This window comes from Peromyscus leucopus, chromosome 4 (assembly GCF_004664715.2).
Source record: "Peromyscus leucopus breed LL Stock chromosome 4, UCI_PerLeu_2.1, whole genome shotgun sequence".
Lineage (NCBI taxonomy): Eukaryota > Metazoa > Chordata > Mammalia > Rodentia > Cricetidae > Peromyscus > Peromyscus leucopus.
This window is the reverse complement of record NC_051066.1, coordinates 37,638,122-37,663,529: the sequence shown is the minus strand read 5'-3', so window position 1 is coordinate 37,663,529 and position 25,408 is coordinate 37,638,122. Positions and strand designations below refer to the sequence as shown.

The 25,408-nt window shown below is 43.0% G+C and overlaps 1 protein-coding gene across 8 annotated transcripts in view; it reads left to right on the top strand.

Moving 5' to 3' along the window:
* Itgb6 (integrin subunit beta 6) overlaps positions 1-25,408 on the top strand; it is a 128,293-nt gene that overhangs the window by 90,504 nt on the left and 12,381 nt on the right. For all 8 annotated transcript variants that reach the window (XM_037204820.1, XM_028868196.2, XM_037204821.1 and 5 more), the window contains 6 exons: positions 2,956-3,045; positions 8,235-8,369; positions 8,572-8,986; positions 16,363-16,585; positions 19,416-19,510; positions 24,548-24,667. In XM_037204820.1, coding sequence (XP_037060715.1) covers positions 2,956-3,045; positions 8,235-8,369; positions 8,572-8,986; positions 16,363-16,585; positions 19,416-19,510; positions 24,548-24,667 — 1,078 coding nt within the window. The remainder of the gene's footprint in view (positions 1-2,955; positions 3,046-8,234; positions 8,370-8,571; positions 8,987-16,362; positions 16,586-19,415; positions 19,511-24,547; positions 24,668-25,408) is intronic.

Below are 25,408 nucleotides of genomic sequence, written 5' to 3'. Positions count from 1 at the left end.
CATGTGTTTATTTGAAGAGGTAAGTCAGCGGAGCAGGACTGTCCTCTGTTTTTTCCAAGCTCCCCCTTACTCTGGGAAATGGAAGGGGGAGTAAGATGAGGAGTGCCACCTGCCATGGCTGCCCTCGGGTCCCCTCAGGACTAAGATACAGCGTCAAAGTGGCAACAGGTGACATGCCGGGGAACTCCAGTTCCAGCCACTTTGAACATGGACATGAGAGTAAGTGGAATGTTACAAAATCCACACTCAGAACTGAAGCCCGTTGTTTCCGTTCTCGAGGTGGAGCCGGCTAGGGTTTCCCCGGTGCGCACCTCTGACAGGTTCCTTTGTGCTCTGACTTTGAACTCTTCACAGCTCCCTGCTTCTCTCCCTTGGGCCTGACTTCTTATAGTCACTATTGGAATTAATGATAATTATTCTAATTGAGTTTTGTGCATTTCCTAAACCACTTCAATCATCTTTGGAATAAGATAGTGGCCCAGTCAGGGTTATTATTGCTATGATGAATCACCATGACCAAAAGCAACTTGGGAGGAAAGGGTTTATTAGGCTTGCCAAGTCCATCACTGATGGAAGTCAAGACAGGAACTTCAACAGGGCAGGAGCCTGGAGGTAGAAACTGATGCAGAGACCATGGAGGAATGCTACTTACTGGCTTGTTCCTCATGGCTTGCTCAGCCTGCTTTCTTATAGAACCCAGGATCACCAGCCAGGGGTGGGCACCACTCACAATGAGCTGGGCCCTCATCCATCAATCACTGATTGGGAAAATGACCTTCAGGCTTGCCAACAGCCCACTCTTCTGGAGGCATCTTCTTAATTGAGGTTCCCTCCTCGAGGATGACTTTAGCTTGCACCAAGTTGGCATAAAGCAATCCAACACAGACAGGATGCCAACGTTTCCTCTTCTTTCCAATAGGAGATACCCTAAATGTATAACCTGATGTTTGTTTATGCTTTTCTACACAGAATTTTCACTCCATCATCTGATTTCATGATACAGAAATGTAGGAAACCACAGCTGACAGGTGTCTCCTCTTGTTAGAGTCTAGCACCGGATAGCTACTTAATACACACTGAGTCCAGATTTAAATGAGTGTCTGGGTGAAACTGAGGAATTAATAAGGAGAAGGTAGAAACTGCTTTAACGCAGCTACCAGGATCGAGAGCAGTACAGCTATGATCCCTCGGTGTGACAGTGATTGTGTGTCTTTCTTTCCCTTCATTCTTTCCTCCATTTGTTTCCTACTTTTACTTTTCTTTCCTTAATTTTTGTTTTATTCTGTTTGGAACTGTCTTGCTATCTCTGTACCAACCTGTCCAGAAACGTGCCGTGTAGGTCAAGCTGACCTCAAATTCACAAAACTCCCACCTTGGCCTCCCCAGAGTCACAACATTCCAGATGTCTTCTACCATGACTGACTTCTCTGTAGAATGTGGAAGAGTTTGATGGTTGTAGAATTGTAGTTAATATTGAAAGTATAACTTTCTTTCTTTAAACAAAAACAACTCCAGTGTATTCTTGAGAGTCTATTTGAGAAGGCCAGGACAAACAGCAGGTACTTCAGAAGACTTCCCATCTGAGGTTATGGAGATGGCTCCGTCAGTTAAGGGCTGGGTCTGTAAGCATGAGAAGCTGGATTCAGATCCCCCAAACCCACAAACAAACAAGGGCTATGAGCAGCAGCAGGTACCTGTAAGTGCAGCACAGGGGAAGCAAAGGTAGAAGATTCCCTGGAGCTTGCTAGTTAACCAGCACAGCCCAACTGGTGAGCTCAAGTTCCAATGACAAAACCTGTCTCAACAAATCAAGTGAAAAGGATTGGGAGATGGCTCACAAAGATCGGGGTTCAGATGCCCAGAGTCCACAGAAAAGCTGGGTGAACATTAAAAGCTTGCTTTTAATCCATGCAGAGACAGGGAGTTACTGAATCATGCTGGGTATCCAAACTAGCCAACCGACAACCTCTGGGTTCAATGAGAGAGCCTGACTCTGTGTATAAGGTGGATAATGATTGAGAAAGATGCCTGACATCAACCACAAGCCTCCACACACACAATCCCATACACCTGCTACAGACATGTGCAAATGAGCTCACACACCAAGGCAATAGATAACTAAGATGGGGAACAATAGAGGAAGGCACTCAACATTGACCTGTAGTCAGTCAGTCACACACACACACACACACACACACACACACACACACTTTACATTTGAAAATAAAGTTTTGCAACGTAAAACTTAAAAGAGGCGAATAGTCAGCTGGCTAGAAAACTTACTCCCAACAACACCTTATCTCCTGGCCACACTCCATGCCTAGACTGTTGATGAACCCATAGTGGAAGTCCTCCCCAGGTGGAAAGGACATCTCAGGAGAGTCAGTGTAAGTGGAGAATGCAGACTGATTAGGATCGGTTCTAAGCAATCAGGCTGCAGGGAGGAGCAATCCCAACCCACTCTAGGACTATCCTGACTCCCTTCGGGGTTGTTCATTACAGGTAGAAGTGGGGAGTTAATAACTAGCATGCAAGAGCTCACTTTCTTTCTCTACTAGCTGATTGCTCATTAAAAGCTCTAGACCTAATGACTTGAAGCAGCCTGCTTCCGTCCTTGCCCTTATGTGCACTGAAATTTGGTTTCTGCAACAATGGGGGAAGAAAGAGACATTCGTGGAGGCCTTCCCAAAACTTCGGGACAAAGGATGTTGTATACATCTTATTAGGACCTGAGACTTGACTGATACGATACAAATCACTGCTGTGGAGTATGACAAACCTAGTCCCTGGACTTCCCCATTGGCGGCTTAGATCCGCTGGAAGTCTGCTTTCCCGGGGCGAGTTAAATAGAGGGATCACAGACAGCAAACTGAACTCTGTACTGGGCATTTCTGTTACTATGAACAATCAAAACTGACTCATTCCTCATTCTGTTGTTGTTGTTGTTGTTCACAGAATTATGCAAAACTCATTCCTGGGGCGACCGTGGGACTGCTTCAGAAAGACTCCGGAAACATTCTCCAGCTGATCATCTCTGCTTATGAAGTATGCTATTTCACTTTGCAAGCAGTAGGCTTCCCTTTCAGCATCCCATTGGCATCTAGGCGCTAAGATGTAGGTAGCGAAACACACTTTCATTTGTTCGTAGAAGGATTGCTCATCCAGAGAAAATCCCTCTGCATTCATGCAGCTAAAATATAGATTTTTATTTATTTCACTCACTCATCTTCCAAAATGAGCAGCAGGTAGAAATATCAAGGTCCTGACCCCCAACTGAGGCTGGTTCAGAATGATGCCCCGCAGACGTGTGGCCTCCAGCAAAACTTGAATACAACTGAAAGGACTCGGAGGCATGATTGAACTCCTCTCTGCTGAAAAAAAATCAGCATAAATTGCCAGTGAGCAACAGTTATGTGGTGAACCAACTCCACAGGTTCAAAGAGAAAAGATCAAACACAAACAAAACTACAAGGCCTGACCACAAACCAAAATACCAAAAGTGTACCAAGCACTCGGTGTATCAAGTTCCCTAGTCGGCATTTCCAGAGGAGCGGAAGGCCCTGTCTAAGTTTCTGTCCCCCTTGCACTGATAAAACACCCTGAGAAGAGAGCTTAAGAGAGAAAGGCTTGGTTTGGGCTCACAGTCCAGGTCGGAGTCCATCGCCCCGTGAGGAGCAAAGTGAGACCAGCTCTCCTCCGAGTGCCACAGGCCGCAGGCCGCATGGTCGCTCCTGCAAGCTCCAGGAGCCTGGCACCCTGAGCTAAAACAAAGCATTCCTCCCTTCGGGTGTTTTGTCACAGTATTTTATCCCAGAAACAGGGAAAGAAAGTAAGACAGATTTTTTTTGAGTTGACCTGTGATGCCATACTGAGGACAGAATTCCCCCCCTCAACAAAGGCACATAGATAAGGTTGCTGTGTTCTCTCTGTTCCCATCGCCTAACTCAGTTGGTCAACACTGCGTGGCCAGTTGCCACTGCTATTTTTATTTTGGACCTAAGTATCATTTTTCTTTCTTGACCAAAAAAATTAACAATAATAATAATAATAATGATGATGATGATACTCCAATTTGGACAGGCATTAAAAACAAAAACATTTAGAAATCAGTAAAGCGCTAGGGGCAGTGGCGCACACCTTTAATCCCAGAACTGGGGAAGCACAGCCAGGTGGATCTCTGTGAGTTCGAGGCCAGCCTGGTCTACAGAGTGAAATCCAGGGCAGACACCAAAACTACACAGAGAAACCCTGTCTCGGGGAAAAAAAAAAAAAAAAACTTTTAGAAATCAGTAAAGCTCTAGTCTTTCTTCAAAGAATACTTATCTAATAATGAATGAATTAAACTCTCCATATTTTTGATGTTTGAAAATTGCACATTCATGACCCATATGTAATAGTATACTCTAATACTGGGTATATATGAAGCCAGTGTGCCTTGATTGACTAACAGACCAGAGTCACCCGAGAAGCTTTTTAAAAAGCTACTCCTACTCAGACTGCTTTCAGACATCCTGTAGACATTCAGAGGAAGGAAAGAAACGTGTTTTGAAAAGAAAATTACCTCCCATGTGATTTTGACATCACCTCACCAATTTTGAAATTTGTGCAACAAGGAGAAAAGCATGCTGGCCCTTCACAAAGACTTCATTTTTTTCAGAGAATGGAACCAGTTCTGGCCACTAAAACTGTCCAATGTTGGGGATTTTCCCCTAGCAATGCTCAGATATTGCAGTTTTCCTAGCACTCATAAAAAATTAATCACCATGTCAGCTCATCCTTAAAATTCTTCCAGACAGGAAGAACTGTCAACAAAACACAGAGAAACACCCCTCCCCATTCTCGTGCACTAATTAAAGTTCTAATGTGTAGAATCAAATAGAATCACAAAGAAATCCTTCACTGGCTTATAACGCATTCCATTTTCCTTAACTTTATACTCTCAAAAGTGTTGACTGCTAACCACTTCAAAGAAATTAGGCAAACGAGGAAACAGTAGATTGTCAAAAATGTTTACCCATCCCATCAGCCAACCCCTCCACACCCCTACTCGCTCTGTTCTGGGGAATGTCTCACTTTGCATTCCCAAATTGCTCACACAATTTACAAGGTAGCTAAGATCAAGTCATTACACATTTGAATGGAATCTTGGCTCGTTGTTTATTGCCTGGAAAATACCAAGGCTTTAGGCTGGAAGAGATGGCTCTGGGGTTAGTATTACTTGGGGCTACTCTTGCATAGGATCTGGGTTTGATTCCCAAAACCCACATGGCATCTCACAGCCATCTGTAACTCCAGGTCCAGGGGGCTCTGATGCCCTTTTCTGGCCCCCACTGGCACCAGACACACACATGGTACACAGGCATACACACAGGCCAAGCACTCATGTAGATAAAAGAAAATACCGAGAAGCAGGTATCACTCTGCTGAGTTACATTGTTCTGGAGTTCTTGTTGGAGCTATATGATCTGTGAGGTGACGTGTGCAAAAGATTATGACCCTTGTCTAAAATAATTATTTTTTACTCTGTTATTCTTAAGTGTATTCGAAAAAGACTTTCAAATAGAGGACCCTATAGACCGAATATTTTCTTCATTATATAAAGAAAGAATATATTGAGAGAAAGCAAAGCGCTTCTGATTAACTTCTAGCAAGGTAGAAGCAAATTGTGGCTACAAACATTAGCTAAGTATTTTTAAATGCCATCTTGATATACAAAAAAATAAATAAATAAATCTTCAAACTGGTTGTGTACTCGCTCACCCACTCACTAACGTCCTTCCTTCCCTTATTATATACTAAAGGCAACTGAAGCATCAATGGTCTCTGGGTCGGCTCTTTGACTGGAATTTAACCTCTAGGAAGGAATTCATTTGTGTCCTTTGCCTAGCCTCGTAGGCGATGCTTAAAAAAATTAATGAGTGGAATGATAAGAAATACAAATTAGCATTTCTATTCTTTCCTTGGGAAATACACGTTAATCATTTTCCCAGTCAAATTTGCACGCTAGTACTCAATTATTTCAACGCTGAGATTCTCCTCATTTAGGTTTGACAATGCCGCCCACTAGTCCTTATTATTGTCACCGGCTCACACATCCTCTTTTCTTCCATAACTTCTGACTCACTCTGCCGCTCTCCCCAGCTACTTCTCCCTTAAATCTTCGAGGTTTTGGTGTAAGTACACTTTGGAGGGCTCGGCTGGTCGCTCCTTCAATAAAGTGCTTACCTTGCAAGCATGAGCATTTGTGTTGGAGCCCCAGAACCCACACAGAAATGCTGGAATGGAGCTTTCCATTATTGTGAAGGCAGAGACAGACAGATCCCTGGAGGTTGCTGGCCAGCCAGCCTGGCCAACCTGAAGAGTATGAGGCCAATGAGAGACTGAGACTCAGAGGACAAGGTGGATGGTCTCTGAGGAACAACACCTGAGTTGTCCTGTGGCTTCCACTCACACTTGTACCAATGTGCACTACTGCACACACATACCAGATTTTGAAAGAAGTAGACTTACCTTTCTGTGAAGTTGGCAAAATTATACTTTAGAAAAAAAATTGAAGCCAAATGTGTTTTTCAATTGCCAAAAATGAGAGAAGGGATATATCTCACTGGTAGAGTGCTTGCCTAGCACATTCAACCCCTAGTATCATAGATAGGTAGATAGATAGATGATAGATAGATAGATAGATAGATAGATAGATAGATAGATAGAAATATAATGATATATAATGAATATATATATATATATATATAATAAAATATAATGCCAACAATGAACTAGGTATAAACTCAAAACCTTTTGGATGAATTGAAATATAACTCAACTCATAATATGGTAAGTGTTTTTATTATTTGATAGCTTGTTTTTGTCTCCTTACATATGTTCTAAGTAAGCAAGGAATAGAAAAGGCAAGATGAGAACCTTGCAGAACAGATATCCAGTCTTATCCAAGATCTGACTTGACATTCAAGGCATGATAATTCCCCCAAATAATATTAAGGTACACTTCTCACACACACCGCACTTGAACACCTCTAGAATTTAGAGTACTGGGGGGCATAACTTAGTAGTAAGTGCCGGGGTGGCAGGCATAGGGCCTGTGTTTGAGCCGCAGCATGGCAAGAAAACAAATTAGATCATTTGTAATTAGTGAAGTCTTTACCATATACCAGGTGGCAATCACGGTATAGTCTTCATCCACAATTGAGATTATTGCTCTTCCAAGCAATTACATGCATATTTGTTACTTTAAGTGCTAAGTGTGGTTGCTGTTGTAAAATATGCTTAAATTTTTTTGAACTATGATTCAACACTGAGATGAAAAGTTGTTACGTATGCAGAAATGTGCCCAGCCAAGCAGTGGGGTGTAAATTTGGTATCAATGGAGCAAATGTTCATAGTTTGGGGATGGATGCAATTCTGCTCTCCTCACAAAGCAGCATGGGCAGCTCTATGAAAACTAAGAAACAGAGATGACTATAAGTAAAGGATGCCATTGTTATATTTTACTGCTGGCACAGAAGCAAAATAATCATCTTTTGGATACCAAGCCATGCAACCCCGATCAGGAGAATTTGCTGAACCCTCCAGAATGGATGAAACAACTTTCAGGCAATAATTGACTCCTGTCTGTCATATGCTGTGCAAGACTGCCTTCAGATATATTGTCACAGCTTAATTGCCATAGGATAGTGTATCTCAACACTGATGATGTCTGAAATACATATATATATGTATATATATAAAACATATATTTGAATCTATATCACATATATATCACATTCTTGCTTGTTTAATGAAATGATGAATTTTATATCCAATTTAGTTTTATTAATTTATAGTCATTCATTCTGTTCTTGTGCATGTATTGTGTGTAAGTGCATGTGCACACTCACATGTGCCCCAGCATGCATGTGGATGTTGCTTTCACCTTTCACTTTGTTGGACACAGAATCTCTCATTGCTACAAATGCCATTAAGCTTCCAAGGTTTCTCGTGTCTCTGGCTATCATCTCCTCCCAGACTCCAGATTGCAGGCTTACAGTCCCGAGTCCCTCTTCACGTGGGTTCTGAGATCTGAACTCAGGCCCTCACACTTACAGAGCAGGAGTTCTACTCACTCAATCACTTCCCTAATTCTTTCTTCTGTGATTTAATGAGCACGATTCGGTTTCTCCTTCTGGCTGGACTTAGTTTTGCTTCGAACTTCATTTAACCTTTTCTTGTCTACACTACAGGAACTGCGGTCTGAGGTCGAACTGGAGGTATTAGGAGACACAGAAGGACTCAGCCTGTCTTTTACAGCTATCTGTAACAATGGCGTCCTCTTCCCACACCAAAAGAAATGCTCCCACATGAAAGTTGGGGATACAGTAAGTAGATACCCAGTGGATCTTTAGACATAACATTCAGATGGGTCAGAAGCTAGCTCGGCTTCCCGAAGCTGGACTTCTCGCAAAAATTTCAACCATCTCTTACTAAATGTTTTGGGCAGAGCCAGTCTCTGCCAGCCCTGTCTCAAATCCCACAGGTGGCTGGGTGGAGGAAGCAGATAAGCAGCGTTTTCTTTTCCAGGCATCCTTCAACGTGACTGTGAGCATATCCAACTGCGAGAAAAGCAGAACCCTTACCATAAAGCCTGTGGGGCTGGGGGACACCCTGGAAATACTCGTCAGTGCAGAATGTGACTGCGCCTGCCAGGGAGAAATAGAAGCCAACAGTTCCAAGTGCTACCATGGGAACGGCTCCTTCCAGTGTGGGGTATGTGTCTGCAACCCCGGCCACATGGGTCCTCACTGTGAGTGTGGCGAGGACATAGTGAGCGCAGATTCCTGCAGGGAGTCCCCGGGGCACCCCTCGTGCAGCGGAAGGGGTGACTGCTACTGTGGGCAATGCGTCTGCCACTTGTCCCCCTACGGGAGCATCTACGGACCTTACTGCCAATGTGACAACTTCTCCTGTCTGCGACACAAAGGCCTGCTCTGTGGAGGTAGGCTGTGGCTCCGCGCCTCTTACATCGCAGCTGTCTGGGGCCTTGCCATCTTTCATTCCTTCCTTGCATGCCTGGGCTTAGTAGCTGCTCAATAAATATTTGCTGATGGCTTCAGGGGGTGAATCACTAGACTTGGCCTAACTGCATTATCACTTCCGTTCGTTCGTTGTTGAGTCTAACATTCCTTTGGGGTCAGATCTCTGTCGATTGAACCTATATTTACATTATATGTAAATATTACTATTTCTTAAGGTTAAGTAGATAAAAGTTGGAGATGTCGCCTTTCTAGGTACCACCGAGGTTCCACAAAACTGCCTGTGATCTGAATTCCATTGCCTGTCAGACTTTTCTAGGCTAAGTTGCTGGGTCTTACCCTATTCTTATGTATTTTACTTTGGAAAAAAAAAAAAAAAAAAGAAGAAGGTAACAGAGACTGCCAAAAGAACAGAACCCAGGAGAAGGCACAGAAGTGCCTTCACTTATTATATACCTCTGTCCCTCCCTCCCTCCCTCCCTCCCTCCCTCCCTCCCTCCCTCCCTCCCTCCTTCCCTCTCTCCCCTCCCTCTCTCTCTCCCCACTTCCTCCATCCTTAGATTCACAGTCCTCCTGTCTCAGGCTCCTGAACACTGGGATTACAGTTGATTATATCGTACCTAGCCCCGAATACTTACCAAAGGTACAAGATTAGGGGCTGGCCAAGTAAAGCTAGGCAAGGACGCACGTGAGAAAGTCTATGGAAAGAATGAACATAGAAAATAGCTTGGAATTTCTTGAAAATTTCAAGAAAAGTTTAAAATGTAAATATCTATATTTTTATATCTTTTGTAGATATAAACACAATGTTCTCTAAGAATATGCTACAGAATCGAGGTGTAGTGGCACATACCTTTAGTATACCAGCACTTGGAGGCAGAGGTAGCCAGATCTTTGTGAGTTCAAGTCTAGCTTGGTCTACATAGTGAATTTCAGACTAGCCAAGACTACACAATGTGACTCCTGACTCCTCTCTCTCTCTCTCTCTCTCTCTCTCTCTCTCTCTCTCTCTCTCTCAAAACAAATGAGCAAACAACAAAAGGAATCTACTCTGGATGCTGGAAAGATGGCTTTGTGGTTAAGAGTACATCCTATTCTTCAGGAGACCTGAGTGTGGTTCCCAGCGCTCTTGATGGATGGATGTTAACCATCCATTCCATGGGCTCTGATGCCCTTTTCTGGCCTCCATGGACACCTGCACACATGTGGCATTCACTGATACAGACACATACATGTAAATAGAAATACCAAAAGTGAAGTTTTAGGGGCCAGAGAGAATGCTCAGTGGTTAACAGCACACTCAGAGGACCTCAGCTCAATTCCCAGCACTCACATCAGGTGACTCACAACTGCCTCTAACTCCAGAGAATCAGATCCCTCTGGCCTACGCAGGCACCTGTACTTGTGTGCACAGGCATACGTACAAATTACAAAAATAAACAGTTGAAAATAAATCTTTTAAAAAGAGGGAAAAGGCTGTGCTACATCAAACACAATTCAAAATTATTCTGATACACGTATTTAATCATAACCTACTCTGACAGGAGTTACAACCATGTTGACACAGTTTTTATTTGAAGCCTTAACTGGCTCTTGACTAAGCTTAGACACCCTGCTATCCCAGGATGTAAGCAAACATCTCAACAAAATGGAACAACATCGTCTTTACAGAAAACTAGGCAAGTGATATTTCCAAACCATAGTGTCAGAAACCCACATAAGATTAATTTTCTCGGTGCTCAGGAGGTTGAGGTGGGAAGATCAGAAGCTGCAAGTCATGAGACAAATAAAATAAATAAAACAAACAAACCAAAAAACACAGAAGGAAGTGAAAAGAAAGAGAGAAACGTATTTTCAAGAAAGAAGAAAGGAAGGAAGAAGGGAGGGGAGGAAGGGAGGAAGACTGAAGGAAGGAAGGAAGGAAGGAAGGAAGGAAGGAAGGAAGGAAGGAAGGAAAGAAGAAGGAAGGGAGGAAGAGAGGAAGCCTCAAAGAATTCCAAATGCTATGAAAGCATTTACCCCTGAGGAGAGCTATGTCCCTTCCCCACTTCATTCAAAGGGTCACTTTCTGATTACACTGTGTTCACACATGTGTGTACATGTGTGCACGCGTGTGTGAGTGTGTGTGTGTGTGTGTGTGTGTGTGTGGTGTGTATGGGATGAACATGGTATGTGTGTCTGTACAAACCCACATCAGTGTTTTTTACTGGGTTTAGGCGGGACACAGCCTGTAGGTGACAAGAAGCTAGTCAATGCCAAAGCCATCCTCACACTCCAGGAAGAATACATTGGCAGATGCTCACACTGCCTTCCTAGTAAAGTGCATGTTCTGAACACTTGAAAATACTTTCTGAAAGTCTCAAGTATAACATAATCTAATCTAATCTAATGGGTATTGTAGCTAGAGTTTTCCTGCCTTGCCCACAGTTAGGACAAATCTCTGTCACCCGCCAGTCCCACAGCCACTCAGACCCAACCAAGTAAACACAGAAACTTATATTGCTTACAAACTGTATGGCCATGGCAGACTTCTTGCTAACTGTTCTTATAGCTTAAATTAATCCATTTCCATAAATTCTATACCTTGCCACGTGGTTTGTGGCTTACCGGCGTCTTCACATGCGGCTTGTCATGGCAGTTTCTCTCCTCAGCCTTCTGCTTCCCAGAACTCTCCTCTCTCCTTGTCCCACCTACTTCCTGCCTGGCCACTGGCCAATCAGTGTTTTATTTATTGACCAATCAGAGCAATTTGACATACAGACCATCCCACAGCAGGGGATAGTAACCCTCCCAATATTCCAGTCCCTAAGTCCTGGGTTAAAAGATCTAACACCCAGGAATTGCTGGCATGTGCTCTACAGCATAGTGCCCCCACCCCTGTTCCTTTCTTTAAAAAAATGATGATGATGATGATGATGATGATGATGATGATGATGATGATAATTCAGGGCATCGGGAACACACTAAAATAAAGAGTGTACTCAGCCTATACACTGTATAGATAGGTCAGACGATAATGACACTCATCAAATCAGGTGCGGGAATGGCAAGAAATTCTATTTAGAAAACAAGAATTCTTCAGCTGGACTCAGAAACCTCCTCCATTGCCAAGTTCCTTCACCCTTTACTGCTTTCTCCTCTAAGCAGTAGATACAAGTATTCAAATCCAGCCAGGACTGGTGGAGTAGCCTTCGTGTGTTCCCGGACTGTGCATAGCACAGGGATGGAGACTGCACTTCCCTGTGTACAGATGCTGTTGACCCAGCTGTGATTGCCCAAAGTCACCAGATACACCACTCACAACTTGCATGGCTCTCACTTACTCGATCCGTGATTGACTTGACAGCCTGCTGCTTTTCTGAAAAGCTTTTATCACGACGTCCTTTGTCATACGGTGTCTTTCATCCATCTCGAAGCACTCAGAGAGAGAAGGCTCCATTGATCGTGTTTATCCTTGCCCAAATTCCATTAGTCTGTTTTGATTCTAAGAGACTGGGAGCTATGTCAGGCAAATGGCATTAGAGGAGAAACTTCCTGTGATTATGCACTTAGCATTATTTTCCAGTGGCATTCCAGAAAGATCTATCCCTCTGAAAAGGTAATTTTTTTCTTAGATCTTGGGTTATCATCTTGCTTATCCATGAGACCAATATGAAGGTGGTGCTATGGTGGCGTGAACAGTTACTGCCGATGATCATTCAGCACCTTCGGTGACCTCGTTGATGGTCCTGGAAGGCCAGCAGAACAGAGGGTTTCTAGGTTCTGAAAGGCAGGCACATTTTATGGCTTTGCTGTGATGGTCCTTTTTTTTAATGTTCCAGGAAGGGTTTTCTAAACTACCAAGGAACTCTTGTATGCAGAGATGTACTAGACAGTCTCAGGGCATCTGGAAATGCACAGTTAGGCACCATGTTAATTTTCGGAATAAATTACAATCCAGAGCTTTTTTCTTCCCTTTCATAGGTGTTTCCCCTTTCCTGAGGAAGGAAAAAAAGATATTAGAGTTTTCAAGATCACTTAACCATAAGAATTAATTCTTGGTTTTTCCCCAAATCATTTACTATCCTTAGTTTTGAAGTCCTTGACTCAATTATAATTACGTAGGCTATGAAATGCAGATGGATTGAGTCTTAATGTCATGGGTCCAAGTAAACTTAGATCTATCTTTCATCTGAAAAGTGTGCCATTTAAATATTATACCATATGGAATAACATATATATAGAAAACATGTGTTTATCACATACACAGAGAATACACACACACATCCCAGGAACATTCAGAACCCAACTTTGAATCCACTGTGGTTTGGAGCAGTATATGAAGGACTCTTCTGTTGTCAGTCTCTTAAGACCCAGGGACAAAGCCAGAAAAGTAACTACTAGAACCTAGTCTGCAAGGGAGAAGCCAGTCTTCCGTCTCATAGTAAACCCGCCAGCATCTTCTATAAGTGGAAGCATCCGCCATTTATTTACTTTTACTTTGTTTTTAATGAAAGTATAGTTCTTTTAGTACTGATGACTAATTTTGCCTGCAAGTTCTTCCTCCTGGTTAACTTTTAGGAACATTTCTACTGACCAGTCCTTGTGGAGCTCAGTTACGGGCCAGGCACCACTGTAAACATGGGCATAGACTGACCTAGGTAATTGCAAGTTTTGCTCAAAGAGCAAAATTTTCTGGTACAAGATATCTGTATGTGTGCCACCATAAAGGATGGTATCCGTTATGCATTTGTAAATAAATACTATTTGTTTCCAAATGCTTGTTTTAGTATCCATGGCAAGCACTCAAAAAAGAGAAGGAGACTTACCTGAGACACAAAATTTACCATTTTAGACTGTTTCATAAGCCATCTGTGGCCTGATCCAGAAGGGACTCTTGAATGCCACAACCACCTGTACCACTGGCCCTGCCCTGTGAAACCACTATGGTTACTGTGCATATTTCCACCACCTCCCATTGTTTTCTGTCTCGGAAATGAACGCAACTCCCTTCTAACTACCTTTATCCATCAGTGTGCCCAGGCCCCTCTGCCTGCAATCCGAGTCTATCCTGGGCTTCTGCAGGAACATTATTCTCCCATTGCCCTCCTCCTCTCGGGCTCTCCTGTGAGGAGCCTTTCCTCTGTCCATGTTCTACAGGCTGATGCTCTCCAGAGCTTCCTATGCTCTGCCTGCTTGCCCCAGATGGCCTGATTCACAACCGCCTCACCTGAAGCCTTTCCCTGACAGATCCCAAGCCCCTTTCTCCAGGCTCCTCTCTATATTTTCAACTGCCTTCTAAGATATCCAGCAGTCCTTTTTCTCCCAAACTCAGCAGGGCCATGGAGACTCACTGTCCAACCCATCCAAAGCTACATTTCCTCTTCTGCTTCAGGACCATTCAGTCATTCAACAAGTGATCTCCTCTGCATGCCAGGTATTGGAGTCCGGCAGTAACCATGAGCCAGCTTCCACTCCAAGCCATGGAGCCATGCCACCAGCTGGCTTTCCAGCCAGTCGGCCTGGCGAGGATTCCATCTCTCTTTCTTCATGCTGTACTGTGACCAGTCATGCCCGACTCTGAGCATTCTGGCTTACATTGCTTATCCTTTCATCTCTGATCTCAAGGATGCTGCCATGGGTCAGGCCTCTGCTCTTGTAAGACCTTGCAACTGCCTTTCCTGCCTCTTGCTTGACCTCTCTATGGAGTTAGGGTGTGTCTACACACATACCTATCTGTTCAGGTCACTGCCTTCATAAAATTTTGTAACCTTCTGGGGAAACGTTCTGTCTTTCCCCGTGTGGCTCCTCGTTGTCTCACTTCTGACATTCCCGGGACTTTCTCATCTTCCCTTTGCCCCAGCCATCTGCACTACCGGTGCCGCCCTGTGGAACTCCTAAGGTTACTGTGCACATTTCCATCATCTGCTGTTGTTCTCTCTCTGACATGTGCACAGCTCCCTTCTTCTGACTCCTCTTAGCTTCCAAAGTCAGCTCAAGCATCACTTCCTCTTGAAAGCTTCCCAAATCCCTATTTTGTCTAGAAACTCCCGCCCTGCATCGCAGACTCAGCATGCTGTATCATCACCAGTGCTGGTAGTAATTCGTCGCCCGCCTCCCACGCTAGCGGATAAATTCAGTAACCTTGTGCGACTGAATTCTGTATCTGTGTTGCCTGATGCGCTCAGGACTGGAACTGTGATCGACTCTGTTTCCATGACCCACCACATACTACAGCCAAAGGTCAGACTGAAAACTGGTGAAGGAAATTAGGCTTGCTGCAGTTTGACCCACTGGGAAGAACAGGGTAAACCCTCCTAATGGTCTTCCATCTTTTCTGGAACAGAGGCCAGGAATAGGTAGATTCAGTGACGAGCGAGATTGTCTCTAGATCCTTTCCGGAGGGAGGTGGCTCTGCTCCTGCTATTACCTGGGCTGACTCCATATTCTCTGCATGGGAGGTCTGTCATACTGTCACACCTTCTTGTCCAATCAAATCTTTAGCACAGAGTATACGCCCAGTTAGAAGCTGTTGGTTATGAATTTGTCAGTGTTTAGTATATACCAATGGGATAACTTACCAGGGGACATAAAACTAGAATTTTTCACCTGACCACAACCACCATGGAAGATTTTTTTTTTATCCCTATGCTTTAATAAGGGAGGATTTTTCAATTATTCAGCTTAGGTGAAACAGAACAATGGTTCTCAACCTTCCTAATGCTGCGACCCTTTAATACAGTTCCTCATGTTGTGGTGAGCCCCAACCATAAAATTATTCCATTGTTACTTCATAACTCTAATTTTGTTACTGTTATGAATTGTGGTGTAAATGTAGGATATGCAAGAATATCTGATATGTGACCCCTAGGGGGTCATGACCCACAAGTTGAGAACCACTGATTTGATTAATTCAGGTCTGCCTTTCATCTTCATCCTAAAACCCAATGAACAATTTGCCAAAGAGTTCCAATGGGCTTGTCTGCATGGTCTCATTTGGACTGATTATTTATTCTGTTTGCTGAAAGTGATTTTCAGCTAGGAGACAAATTAATAAATACACATGACCAACAATACATCTATCTATCTATCTATCTATCTATCTATCTATCTATCTATCTATCTATCTATCTATCTAGATGTCATCTATATAGCTATCATCTATCTATCTATCATCTATCTGTTTATCATCTATCGTCTATCTGTCTGTCTTTATCTCCTGTCTCTCTCTTTGCCTCCCTCTCTGCCCCATCCCCTAACCTTTGATAGTCTTTAAAGGCAAGGAGAAAAGAAGATATTCCCCATCCTGGAAGTGGTTTGGGCCATAAGCAACACAGTGTGCATTTTCCATGTTTTACAGATAATGGTGACTGTGACTGTGGTGAATGCGTGTGCCGAGAAGGCTGGACCGGCGAGTATTGCAACTGTACAACCAGCAGGGACTCGTGTGCATCTGAGGATGGGGTGCTATGCAGTGGGCGTGGGGACTGCATCTGTGGCAAGTGTGTCTGCAGGAACCCTGGAGCCTCAGGACCCACCTGTGAACGCTGTCCTACCTGTGGTGACCCTTGTAACTCTAAACGGTAATGTCTCTACTTTGTTTATTCTCTTCGGTGGCAAGGTTTCCATGTGACCAGAAGTTGAATGACATCTAGTAAACTCAGACCTCGTAATTGTTTCAGCCGGGTTTGGCCTCCAGCATCCATCAAAGCTCATAGCCCAAGGGCCCCTGGGATCCTCAGCCTGAAATGTCAGCTTCTCACCTGCCTCTTTCTGGGTCCCCATTGTCCCAAACCACAGGGTCACATTTTTACTAGATTACAGCAGGGTTAGTGGAGCTGACGTCCCATACTGATAGCATCAGATGGCCTCTCAGCTGAATGCCCTGGGACACCCACCCATAGGCAGTCAGTTCCCTTTCTGGGGAAACAGACAGCTTTCTTCTCTAGAGGCTGAGCTGACCCAGCAGATGTTCCTCTCCTGGTAGGCTGAAGACAGTCTTAGCTTTCACTTCTCTCTCTCCTTATGATCGTACACTTCGGTACTTCTATGTGGCTATCGTTATACATAAATATTTTGGTTTGTGTTTTATACTATGAAGACAATAACAGCAACCACTAAATACATCCATAGTTTTCTATGAAAACTGATTTCTGGTTAGCAGCTTCACTTTACAGAATTGGAACAAACCTTGTAGGCTCCCTCAAGCAGGTCTCTGAATGACTTGTGAGGTCGCAGTGTACAGATAAGCAGCAAATAGGACTAAGTAGTTCATATTTTCATTAATTCTGATTCGTGGGATGGTGACATTTGCATTTCTGGTGAAAATAAGGAAGAAAATCAATTTCCCCCAGTGGTTACCCACCAAACAGGTGTCAAGACTTTTCTGTCACTGTCCCTGGCAAACTGAGATACATGCCAGGCATGGAGCTTGATTCAAATGTCAGCTGTAGTTCAGTGACAGAGCGATTGCCTAGCATGCAGGAGTCTCAGGATTTAATCCCCAGCGTGACCACTGACAAAAAAAGTAAGGTTTCTTCGAGATGTTTCTTTTATTGCTTTTCTATTTCATCTTCTTTATAAACATGAGTCAGTCTTTTATGTGGTTTGTAAGATGTGAAATTAATAATCAAGGTTGATCCAATTTGGGAATCAGCATCATCTACTTAATGTTGATGTTAGTTTTGAGATGAGTCTGTTCTTCCTTTTACTCAGGCATGTGTTCATTTACCTGACAGTATTAAGTACCTGCTATATGCCAAGAATGATGACAAGTCATAGGTTTGCAGCAAAACACCTATCCTTTCTACCTTCTCAAGTGCTAAGCATCTAAGGGAAAGATAGGATCTTATGCTTGCACGTGTATATGTGTGTGTGTGTGTGTGTGTGTGTGTGTGTGTGTGTGTGTGTGTTTTCCTATATGTGCTGGTGAGTATGTGGGGGTGTTGTAGGCAAGATGTTGATCAATATCAGCTATTGTCCTTGATCACATTCCCTCTGGTTTATTGAGGTGGGGTCTCTGAACCCAGAGTTCTCCAAATCCAGATAATCTGGCTAGCCAGCTTGCCACCGATCTCCTGTTCTGCATCCCAAATGCTGGTATTACAGGTGGTTGCCACACTTGCCTGGTTTTTGTGTGGTCTCTGGGGATCTGAACTCTGGTCCTCACACTTGCCTGCCAAGCTCTTTATCCACTGAGCCATGCCCCAATCCCATATTTTTTTCAAGCAATTAACAAAGATCTGTGAGCTGCAGTCACAAGGAGGGTGTAGAGGAGGCTGTGGATAGACCGGTCTTGCTGGGGCAGTCACAGTGAGAGGCACAAGGAGATGTGAAGAGTCTCTACAGTGTGCTCCAGGCCCGCACCAAGTCTGCCCAGTTATATTTAAAACCCCAAAGCAGCTTCAAGACAAGACCTGTGCTCTCACACCCACATGGTTGCTAATCCAAGCCTAATCCAAGGGCTAATCCAAGCCCTGCCCATAGAACAGAGGTTCTCAACCTGTGGATCGTGACCCCTGTAGGAGTTGCTTATCAGATATTTACATTGTGATTCATAACAATAGAAAAATTACAGTTATAAAGTAACAATGAAATAATTTTATGGTTGAGGGTCCTCACAACAAAGGAAATGCAGCTTCAGCTGGGCACGAGCATTTCAAGTCCTTTGAAGACTGCTGATTCTCAGGGCGTGCTGTGTCCCCACAGGAAGAAACATTTGCAGGTTTGTCCTACTCCAAACTGAATCTGTGTAAATGTATTTGTAGCACAAGATAAATTCAAGGCCTACATTATACTTTGGTCTATAAACACCTTTAAAGTAGTGTAATTTCCTTGAATCCTTGGAAATATACTTTCTATAAGCAGCAATCTTTTATTTAGAAGCCTGAATTAATGAATATCCAGGCTATAATCCTAAGCTTTAGAAACCCTCTATCAAGGCTTACACTTATTCAAAAGAGTAACAGAAAATTGAATTTTAGAATAATCGCATTTGACATATATTAAGAGCACTCATCATACTTAGAATTCTTGCTGAGATATGGATCATTTAGGCTAAGAAATTTATAACTTTGTCTAGACTCTAATCATATTTATGGAGAGAAACACTCCCTTATGTTGAAAATGTGAAATGAAAATATAGCTAAATCAAACACTGAAGTATTTTTTTCTCAGCCAATCAGGAGTCATCACTGTAGAAATATGATGATAGATGCTGTCATCAAGACTGGCTCAGGGAACACTGATTATGGAGTAGAAATCAGAACAATTTAGCATCCTCCTAGATGTCACCCAACTCTCCTTCTGAAAGTACCAGGAGGTCAATGTCACTAGCGAGAAGAGCAACGAGGCATGCCGGCTGCACGTCTGTTTTCCGTCAGCATGAGCCGATGAACTCTGTTGTCCCCGCAGGAGCTGCATCGAATGCTACCTGTCGGCAGACGGCCAGGACCCAGAACAGTGCGTGGAGAAATGCAGAACCGCCGGTGCCACCATCAGTGAGGAAGGTGCGCCTTGTCTAAAGTCACGTAGTTCATGAGAGGCAGAAACTGAGTCAGGGGACTCCTAGGAGCCAGGTGCTGAAGTTCTCTGCCTCCTTTTGAAGAATAAACACGTTTTCTAAAGCTAAAGAAATAATGATGCGAGACACGAGCAACTCAAAGTCATGGCTGTTCTATTGGTCTTTGGTTCTGTTAGCAAGCTCACCCCTGCTCGACAGGGGTGACTAGCCAGTTCTACAAGGCTGTATTTTCCAAACTTGTAGGAAGGAAATTGAAGAAACGGTTCTTACTGCCTGAAATTCTCCTTTATCATGGGATTGCCTTATTTCAAGATAAGCTAACACCCGCAGTAACAGTTTGCCCGACTGCACTTTACAGGTCCTGGAAGAGTTCCGCTCAGGGACTGGCTGGCTTGTCTACCCCTCCACTGACCCTCCAAGTGCTTGTACTTCCAGCCTCCCAGCAATGGACATTCCATCATTATCCTTCCATCCCTCTTGACTCACCCTCCAGATTCAAGAAGTCCCTCTTCTAACGGCTAAGCCAACTGCACCCCTGCCTTCCTCTGCCATGTTTAATTACTTAAAATGAGAAGCTAGTGGCAAAATTGCATCCCAAATATTTAACACAACTGCATTTTAACTAAGCAGGAAAGGGCATTTAAAAAGAACGTGAGAAATTCACAACAAAGGAGATGGCTGACTCTTCCTAGAAGGACAGCTGAGACAACCTGAGTTTATGTATTAGCTTGCTCCAGCAGCATGGCTCTGTGTGCTTTAGAGATGTGGCTGAGATCTAGCTCAGGTGAAGGGGAATGATCAGAGAGAGGATAACATATGGCCTGTAGGATACATATATTGAATAGACGGAGTTAGAATATGGAAATTAATGTATTTCCAAAATAGAATATATAAAGACATTTTTTTTTTTCAAGTACTTTGTTTTGAAATTGTAGTGATGCTACAGTTGAGTTACTGGGAGTGGCAGGACATGATAAGTCCTCATAAAACCCCTCATCTGTGCTTTTCTGGTGAGCAAAGATAGATATGTCAGAGAGCAGCAAATGGAGTGAGGGGCCGTGTGCTTTGCCTGAGACCAAAGGTGAGATACTTTGTAAACGCACTGAGAAAGAGCGGGCGGCACTGTGGAGCGTCCACATCAATAATGAGTGCGCATCTTAGTGGATCCTCCAGGCTCGTTTCCCAGCAGTGGGGATATTTGCCAGCTGTCTCTGGGAAAGGAGCAAAAATTGCAGAAAATGCCTGCAAAGGACTAGAGCTCAGCTCACCAGCAACGTGGGAAATGCAATGTGCTGAAGAGGAGTAACACGGAAGGGAGCCTGTCCGCCGTAGGAGTGTGAGCAGGGCAGTCGCTGGGTCTAAGTTCATAGCTCTCAGAGCAGATTGTCAAAGATGCCTGGGTTGGGGAGAAAGACTAGCTTACATAGTTTTGTTTAGAATATTTATGTTCTTTTGTGTTTGACCAAAGGATCTATAAGACTAAAGGCTACCACTGTTTCTAACTTGGAAAATGAAAACAACCAGTGGACTAGGAACCCACGTTAAGCACTCATCTGGATAAGCTTGCATGAACAGGAGTTTTGGCCAACTGTCAGTTTAAAGGCCTTTCTAATAACCTCCTTATGAGTCCTATTTTGAGCCTCTAGTCCACTGATGTCATTGTCACACTAGTTTAAGAAGATGATGTCACATTTGCTTGTCTAAGGGTCTCTTAGCACGTATGTTCCTCTGCTGAGGACATTGTGTAGACAGACACACTGCATAACTCATATCAATTGACCCATTGTGTGCGCATACCTGAGGTGGGCACATCTCACATTATCCATTTCCCCCACTGTGCAGACACTCAGATCACCGCTACTCAAAGTTCGTTCCACCAAACACTGTCTCTGAAAAGTTCAATGAAATAAAGCACCCACAGTCATACACATTTTAGAAATGTATCCACAGTCAGTCATATACATTCTGGAAATGGGAAACTGAGGATCCCAGAGCCTTACAAGTCTTCAGAATTGCTATGTACGTTAAATTAAATAAGGGTGTGAATCTCCAGGAGGGGCAGGAGAGGCACTAATGTAAAAGAGAGATTCCCAAATTTATGTCAGTGTAGAAGTGGGAAACTGTTCACTGCCAGAACTGTTAACTGATCCCAAAGTGGGTGTCTTAAAACACAGGGTTGTGAGTCAATAGTACAGAAATTCATGTTTTTGACATTCTTTGGACCTGCCTTTCCACCCCCTCACCCTCTCACCCCCTCACTCCCCACCCACCCACACTTACATGTTTTCCTTCCTTCACTTAGCATGATTTCCCAGGCTGCCTGAGATCTTATTTTCCCTGTATTATTCAGTGGCAGTAATTCAGGTCTCACAAAGAAGAGGGGAAAAAAAGAGAGAGAGAAAGAAAGGGCCATTTTCTATGAACAACAAAAGAAAACCTTAGCAGCTAATTATGCAAATCTTTCATTGCACATCCAATAATACTATTTCAACAACCAAACACTGCAAAACGGGGCACATCCAGCCTGCAAGAGTCAAGGAAAGGAATGGGGGAGTAATTAAAGCACAAGAAGGGAGTTGTAAATCAAAGGTCAGATCCGCAGTTCCATTAAAACCTAACTAATCCTGGCCAAGGAAAGTAAGCCTCCCAACGCTTCAGTGTGGCTACTTAAAAGAAAATGAAGAAGCAGGATTAATAGTACTGAGAGGAGGATGCTAAGCCAGCCACATGCGTTCAACCTGCCAGCCTGATGTCCCATTTAGTGAGTTCAAGAGAGTGGTGTGGGCTCTCACTGCTGTGGCAGAGACTGGAGAGAATGTTCCAAAATGCAAAACCACACTCCCCAAGACTTCATGAATCTCAGTGACTGGAATGGAAGTTAGGCAGAGGTGATGTGAAGGTCATATAAAAAGAACCAAACTATGAATTAAGTGAGGGTGCTTGCCGTTTACCGTCAAACACATGGAATAACACAGGCTGGGCTCACCCAGAGTTGCCAAGGGCTCCCCAAATCTCTTCATCCAAGACATCTTATTAGAATGCTTATTCTAGTAAGTCTAGTCTTGCCTAATGCCTGAGTCCTGTGCATATCACAGTCTATCCCATTAGAACATCCGAGCTGGGTCCCCAGACCCAGGTGAGTCAGATTGTCGTATGCATATGGAAATGACCAAGCAAGGATAATTTGCGTTAAATTTTTTAATATTCATATGTACATAAAGAGATGCTTCTAATGAATTCAAAACCAGTTTAGTTCATGTAAATCTATTGTACAAAATCTCATTTAGAATGCTGAATTTATAATTTATGCTGGTTCCTGTTGCTATGAATGATAAAAGGCATATTAGTCACAGGTCCTATCCAGTTTTTCTCTTAAAAATTAAATGCAAAGACAACAAACAGTGACAACTTAATATTTCCATGTTTTATGACTAGCATTTCTGTGCCCTAAATAGCCCTAGATAACACACACACACACACACACACACACACACACACACACACACACACACAGAGTCACACAAATGAATTCTATTAACACCTTTAAAAACTTCTTAAACTGCTGGGTGGTGGTGGTGGTGCATGCTTTTAATCCCAGCACTTGGGAGGCAGAGGCAGGCAGATCTCTGTGAGTTCAAAGCTAGCCTGGTCTACAGAATGAGTTCCAGGACAGCCAAGGCTATACGGAGAAAACCTGTCTCAAAAAAAAAAAAAAAAGAAAGAAAGGAAGAAAGAGAGAGAGAGAAGAAAGAAAGAAGGAAAGAAAGAAAGAAAGAAAGAAAGAAAGAAAGAAAGAAAGAAAGAAAGAAAGAAAGAAAGAAAGAAGGAAAGAAGGAAGGAAGGAAGGAAGGAAGGAAGGAAGGAAGGAAGGAAGGAAAGAAAGAAAGAAAGAAAGAAAGAAAGAAAGAAAGAAAGAAAGAAAGAAAGAAAGAAAGAAAGAAAGAAAGAAAGAAAGAAAGGAAAAAGAAAAAAATTCTTAAGATAATAGGAAAAATCATACATACATAAGAAAGAGTGGATCCAAGATTACCTGGGGCAGTTCGATTTTCATAATCTGTCTTTACACACTAATATTGGAGTGTATGTCTTAGAAGTTTAGATTCAGAGTAAATCTAATTTTAATTACAGGTTTCTGAAAAACTTTAATAGTTTCATCAAAAAATTTCCAGATTAAAATAAGAATTGTAAAACAAATCTGTTTTGCTTTACTTCAAAAAATGCTAGATAAATTTAGCAAAGTAGCTGGACCATCAGAATTTTTGATGTGTGAGCTAAGAGTTTTAAATTTTTATCACCACAGATAAAATTTTATTCCTAATTATTATCATGAAATTCATTTTCTAACTCTTGAATAAGCTTCACAAGGAAAAAATATTCGATTTGGGAAACATTGGAGGAAAATCTCACTTTCTTAATTAAGAAAGAAGGTATAGTTCATGTCGGACAACTATTATCCCAGGTTCCTTTAAATCTGAGGCTCCCCTTTATCCTGCGGGCCTCTGAGATACATAACACCTCTGTCTCGGTTTTCTGATATGAATTTATTCTCGCCATGTGACAGTACAAAGCCAGCAGTCATGGCTGCACCCTTGTGCGAAGCCTCTCTGCTGGTATCAGTATCCATCTGCACTGAGCGGCAATGTAATCTAGCCTCTTCCTCCCAGACACTCTGAGCAGAGAGGAGCACACGGCCCCCTCATTACCATAATCACGGCCATTCTGTTCCCCAGGCAGCTGTGGACACCTGGCCTGTGCTGCCTTCACTCTATTGAAATCTGCCTCCATCAGACTGATAGGGAATTTTGATGGTCAGTCCTGATTGACCACATCTGGAGCTGTTCTTCTGGAACAGAAGTAAAACCAAAGATCTCACTTGGTGGGGAGAAATCCTCTGCCTTTCAATTCCCATTCGGCAGTATTGAAAACTCTAATTTGCATATTGAAAAACTCAGTACTGCTTTGCTTTAAAAATGATCTCTTTTGAAATCTCATTTACCCTAATGAATGACTCTTTCATCTGCAGACTTTTCAAAGGATACTTCTGTTTCCTGCTCTCTACAAGGAGAAAATGAATGTCTTATTACATTCCTAATAACCACAGACAATGAGGGGAAAACCATCATTCACAACATCAACGAAAAAGGTGGGTAGCTTGTGTTCCATTGTCCTTTTCCATGTCAAGGGATACTATCTTACAGAAGGCATCTAGAAAGTCACTTCAGGTAGCTTGCCAGGAAAGACATTACAAAGTTTAGGGTGAAGTGCTTCTACCAAGGTTGAAAAATCCTCATTCAAACCTCTGTTGTGTTCCCATGTCTTTTTTTTTCCTGAGACAGGGTTTCTCTGTGTAGTTTTGGTGCCTGTCCTGGATCTTGCTCTGTAGATTAGGCCAGCCTAGACTCAGAGATCCTCCTGGTTCTGCCTCCCAAGTGCTGGGAGTAAGGTGTTCACCACTGCCGCCCTGCGTTCCCATGTTTTTTATTTGTTTGTTTGTTTGTTTTCTATTATCAGCTTGATACAGTACAAATTCCTATCCTAACAGTGAAATGTTTCACTGAGGCTTGCCCAGTGGTTGAGTAAAACCAAAACTTATTATAAGCCATAGTCATCCTAGGGTCCCCCCTGCTATGTAGCCTCCCTGGTTTTGTGGGTTGTAGTCTGATTTTCTTTGCTTTATAGCTAGTATCCATTTATGAGTGAGTACAGCGTGTTTGTCCTTCTGGGTTTGGGTTACCTCACTCAGGATGATATTTTCTAGTTCCATTTGCCTGCAAATTTCATGCTGTCATTGTTTTTCTCTGCTGAGTAGTACTCCATTGTGTATATGTACCATATTTTCTTAATCCATTCTTCAGTTGACAGGCATCTAGGTTGTTTCCACATT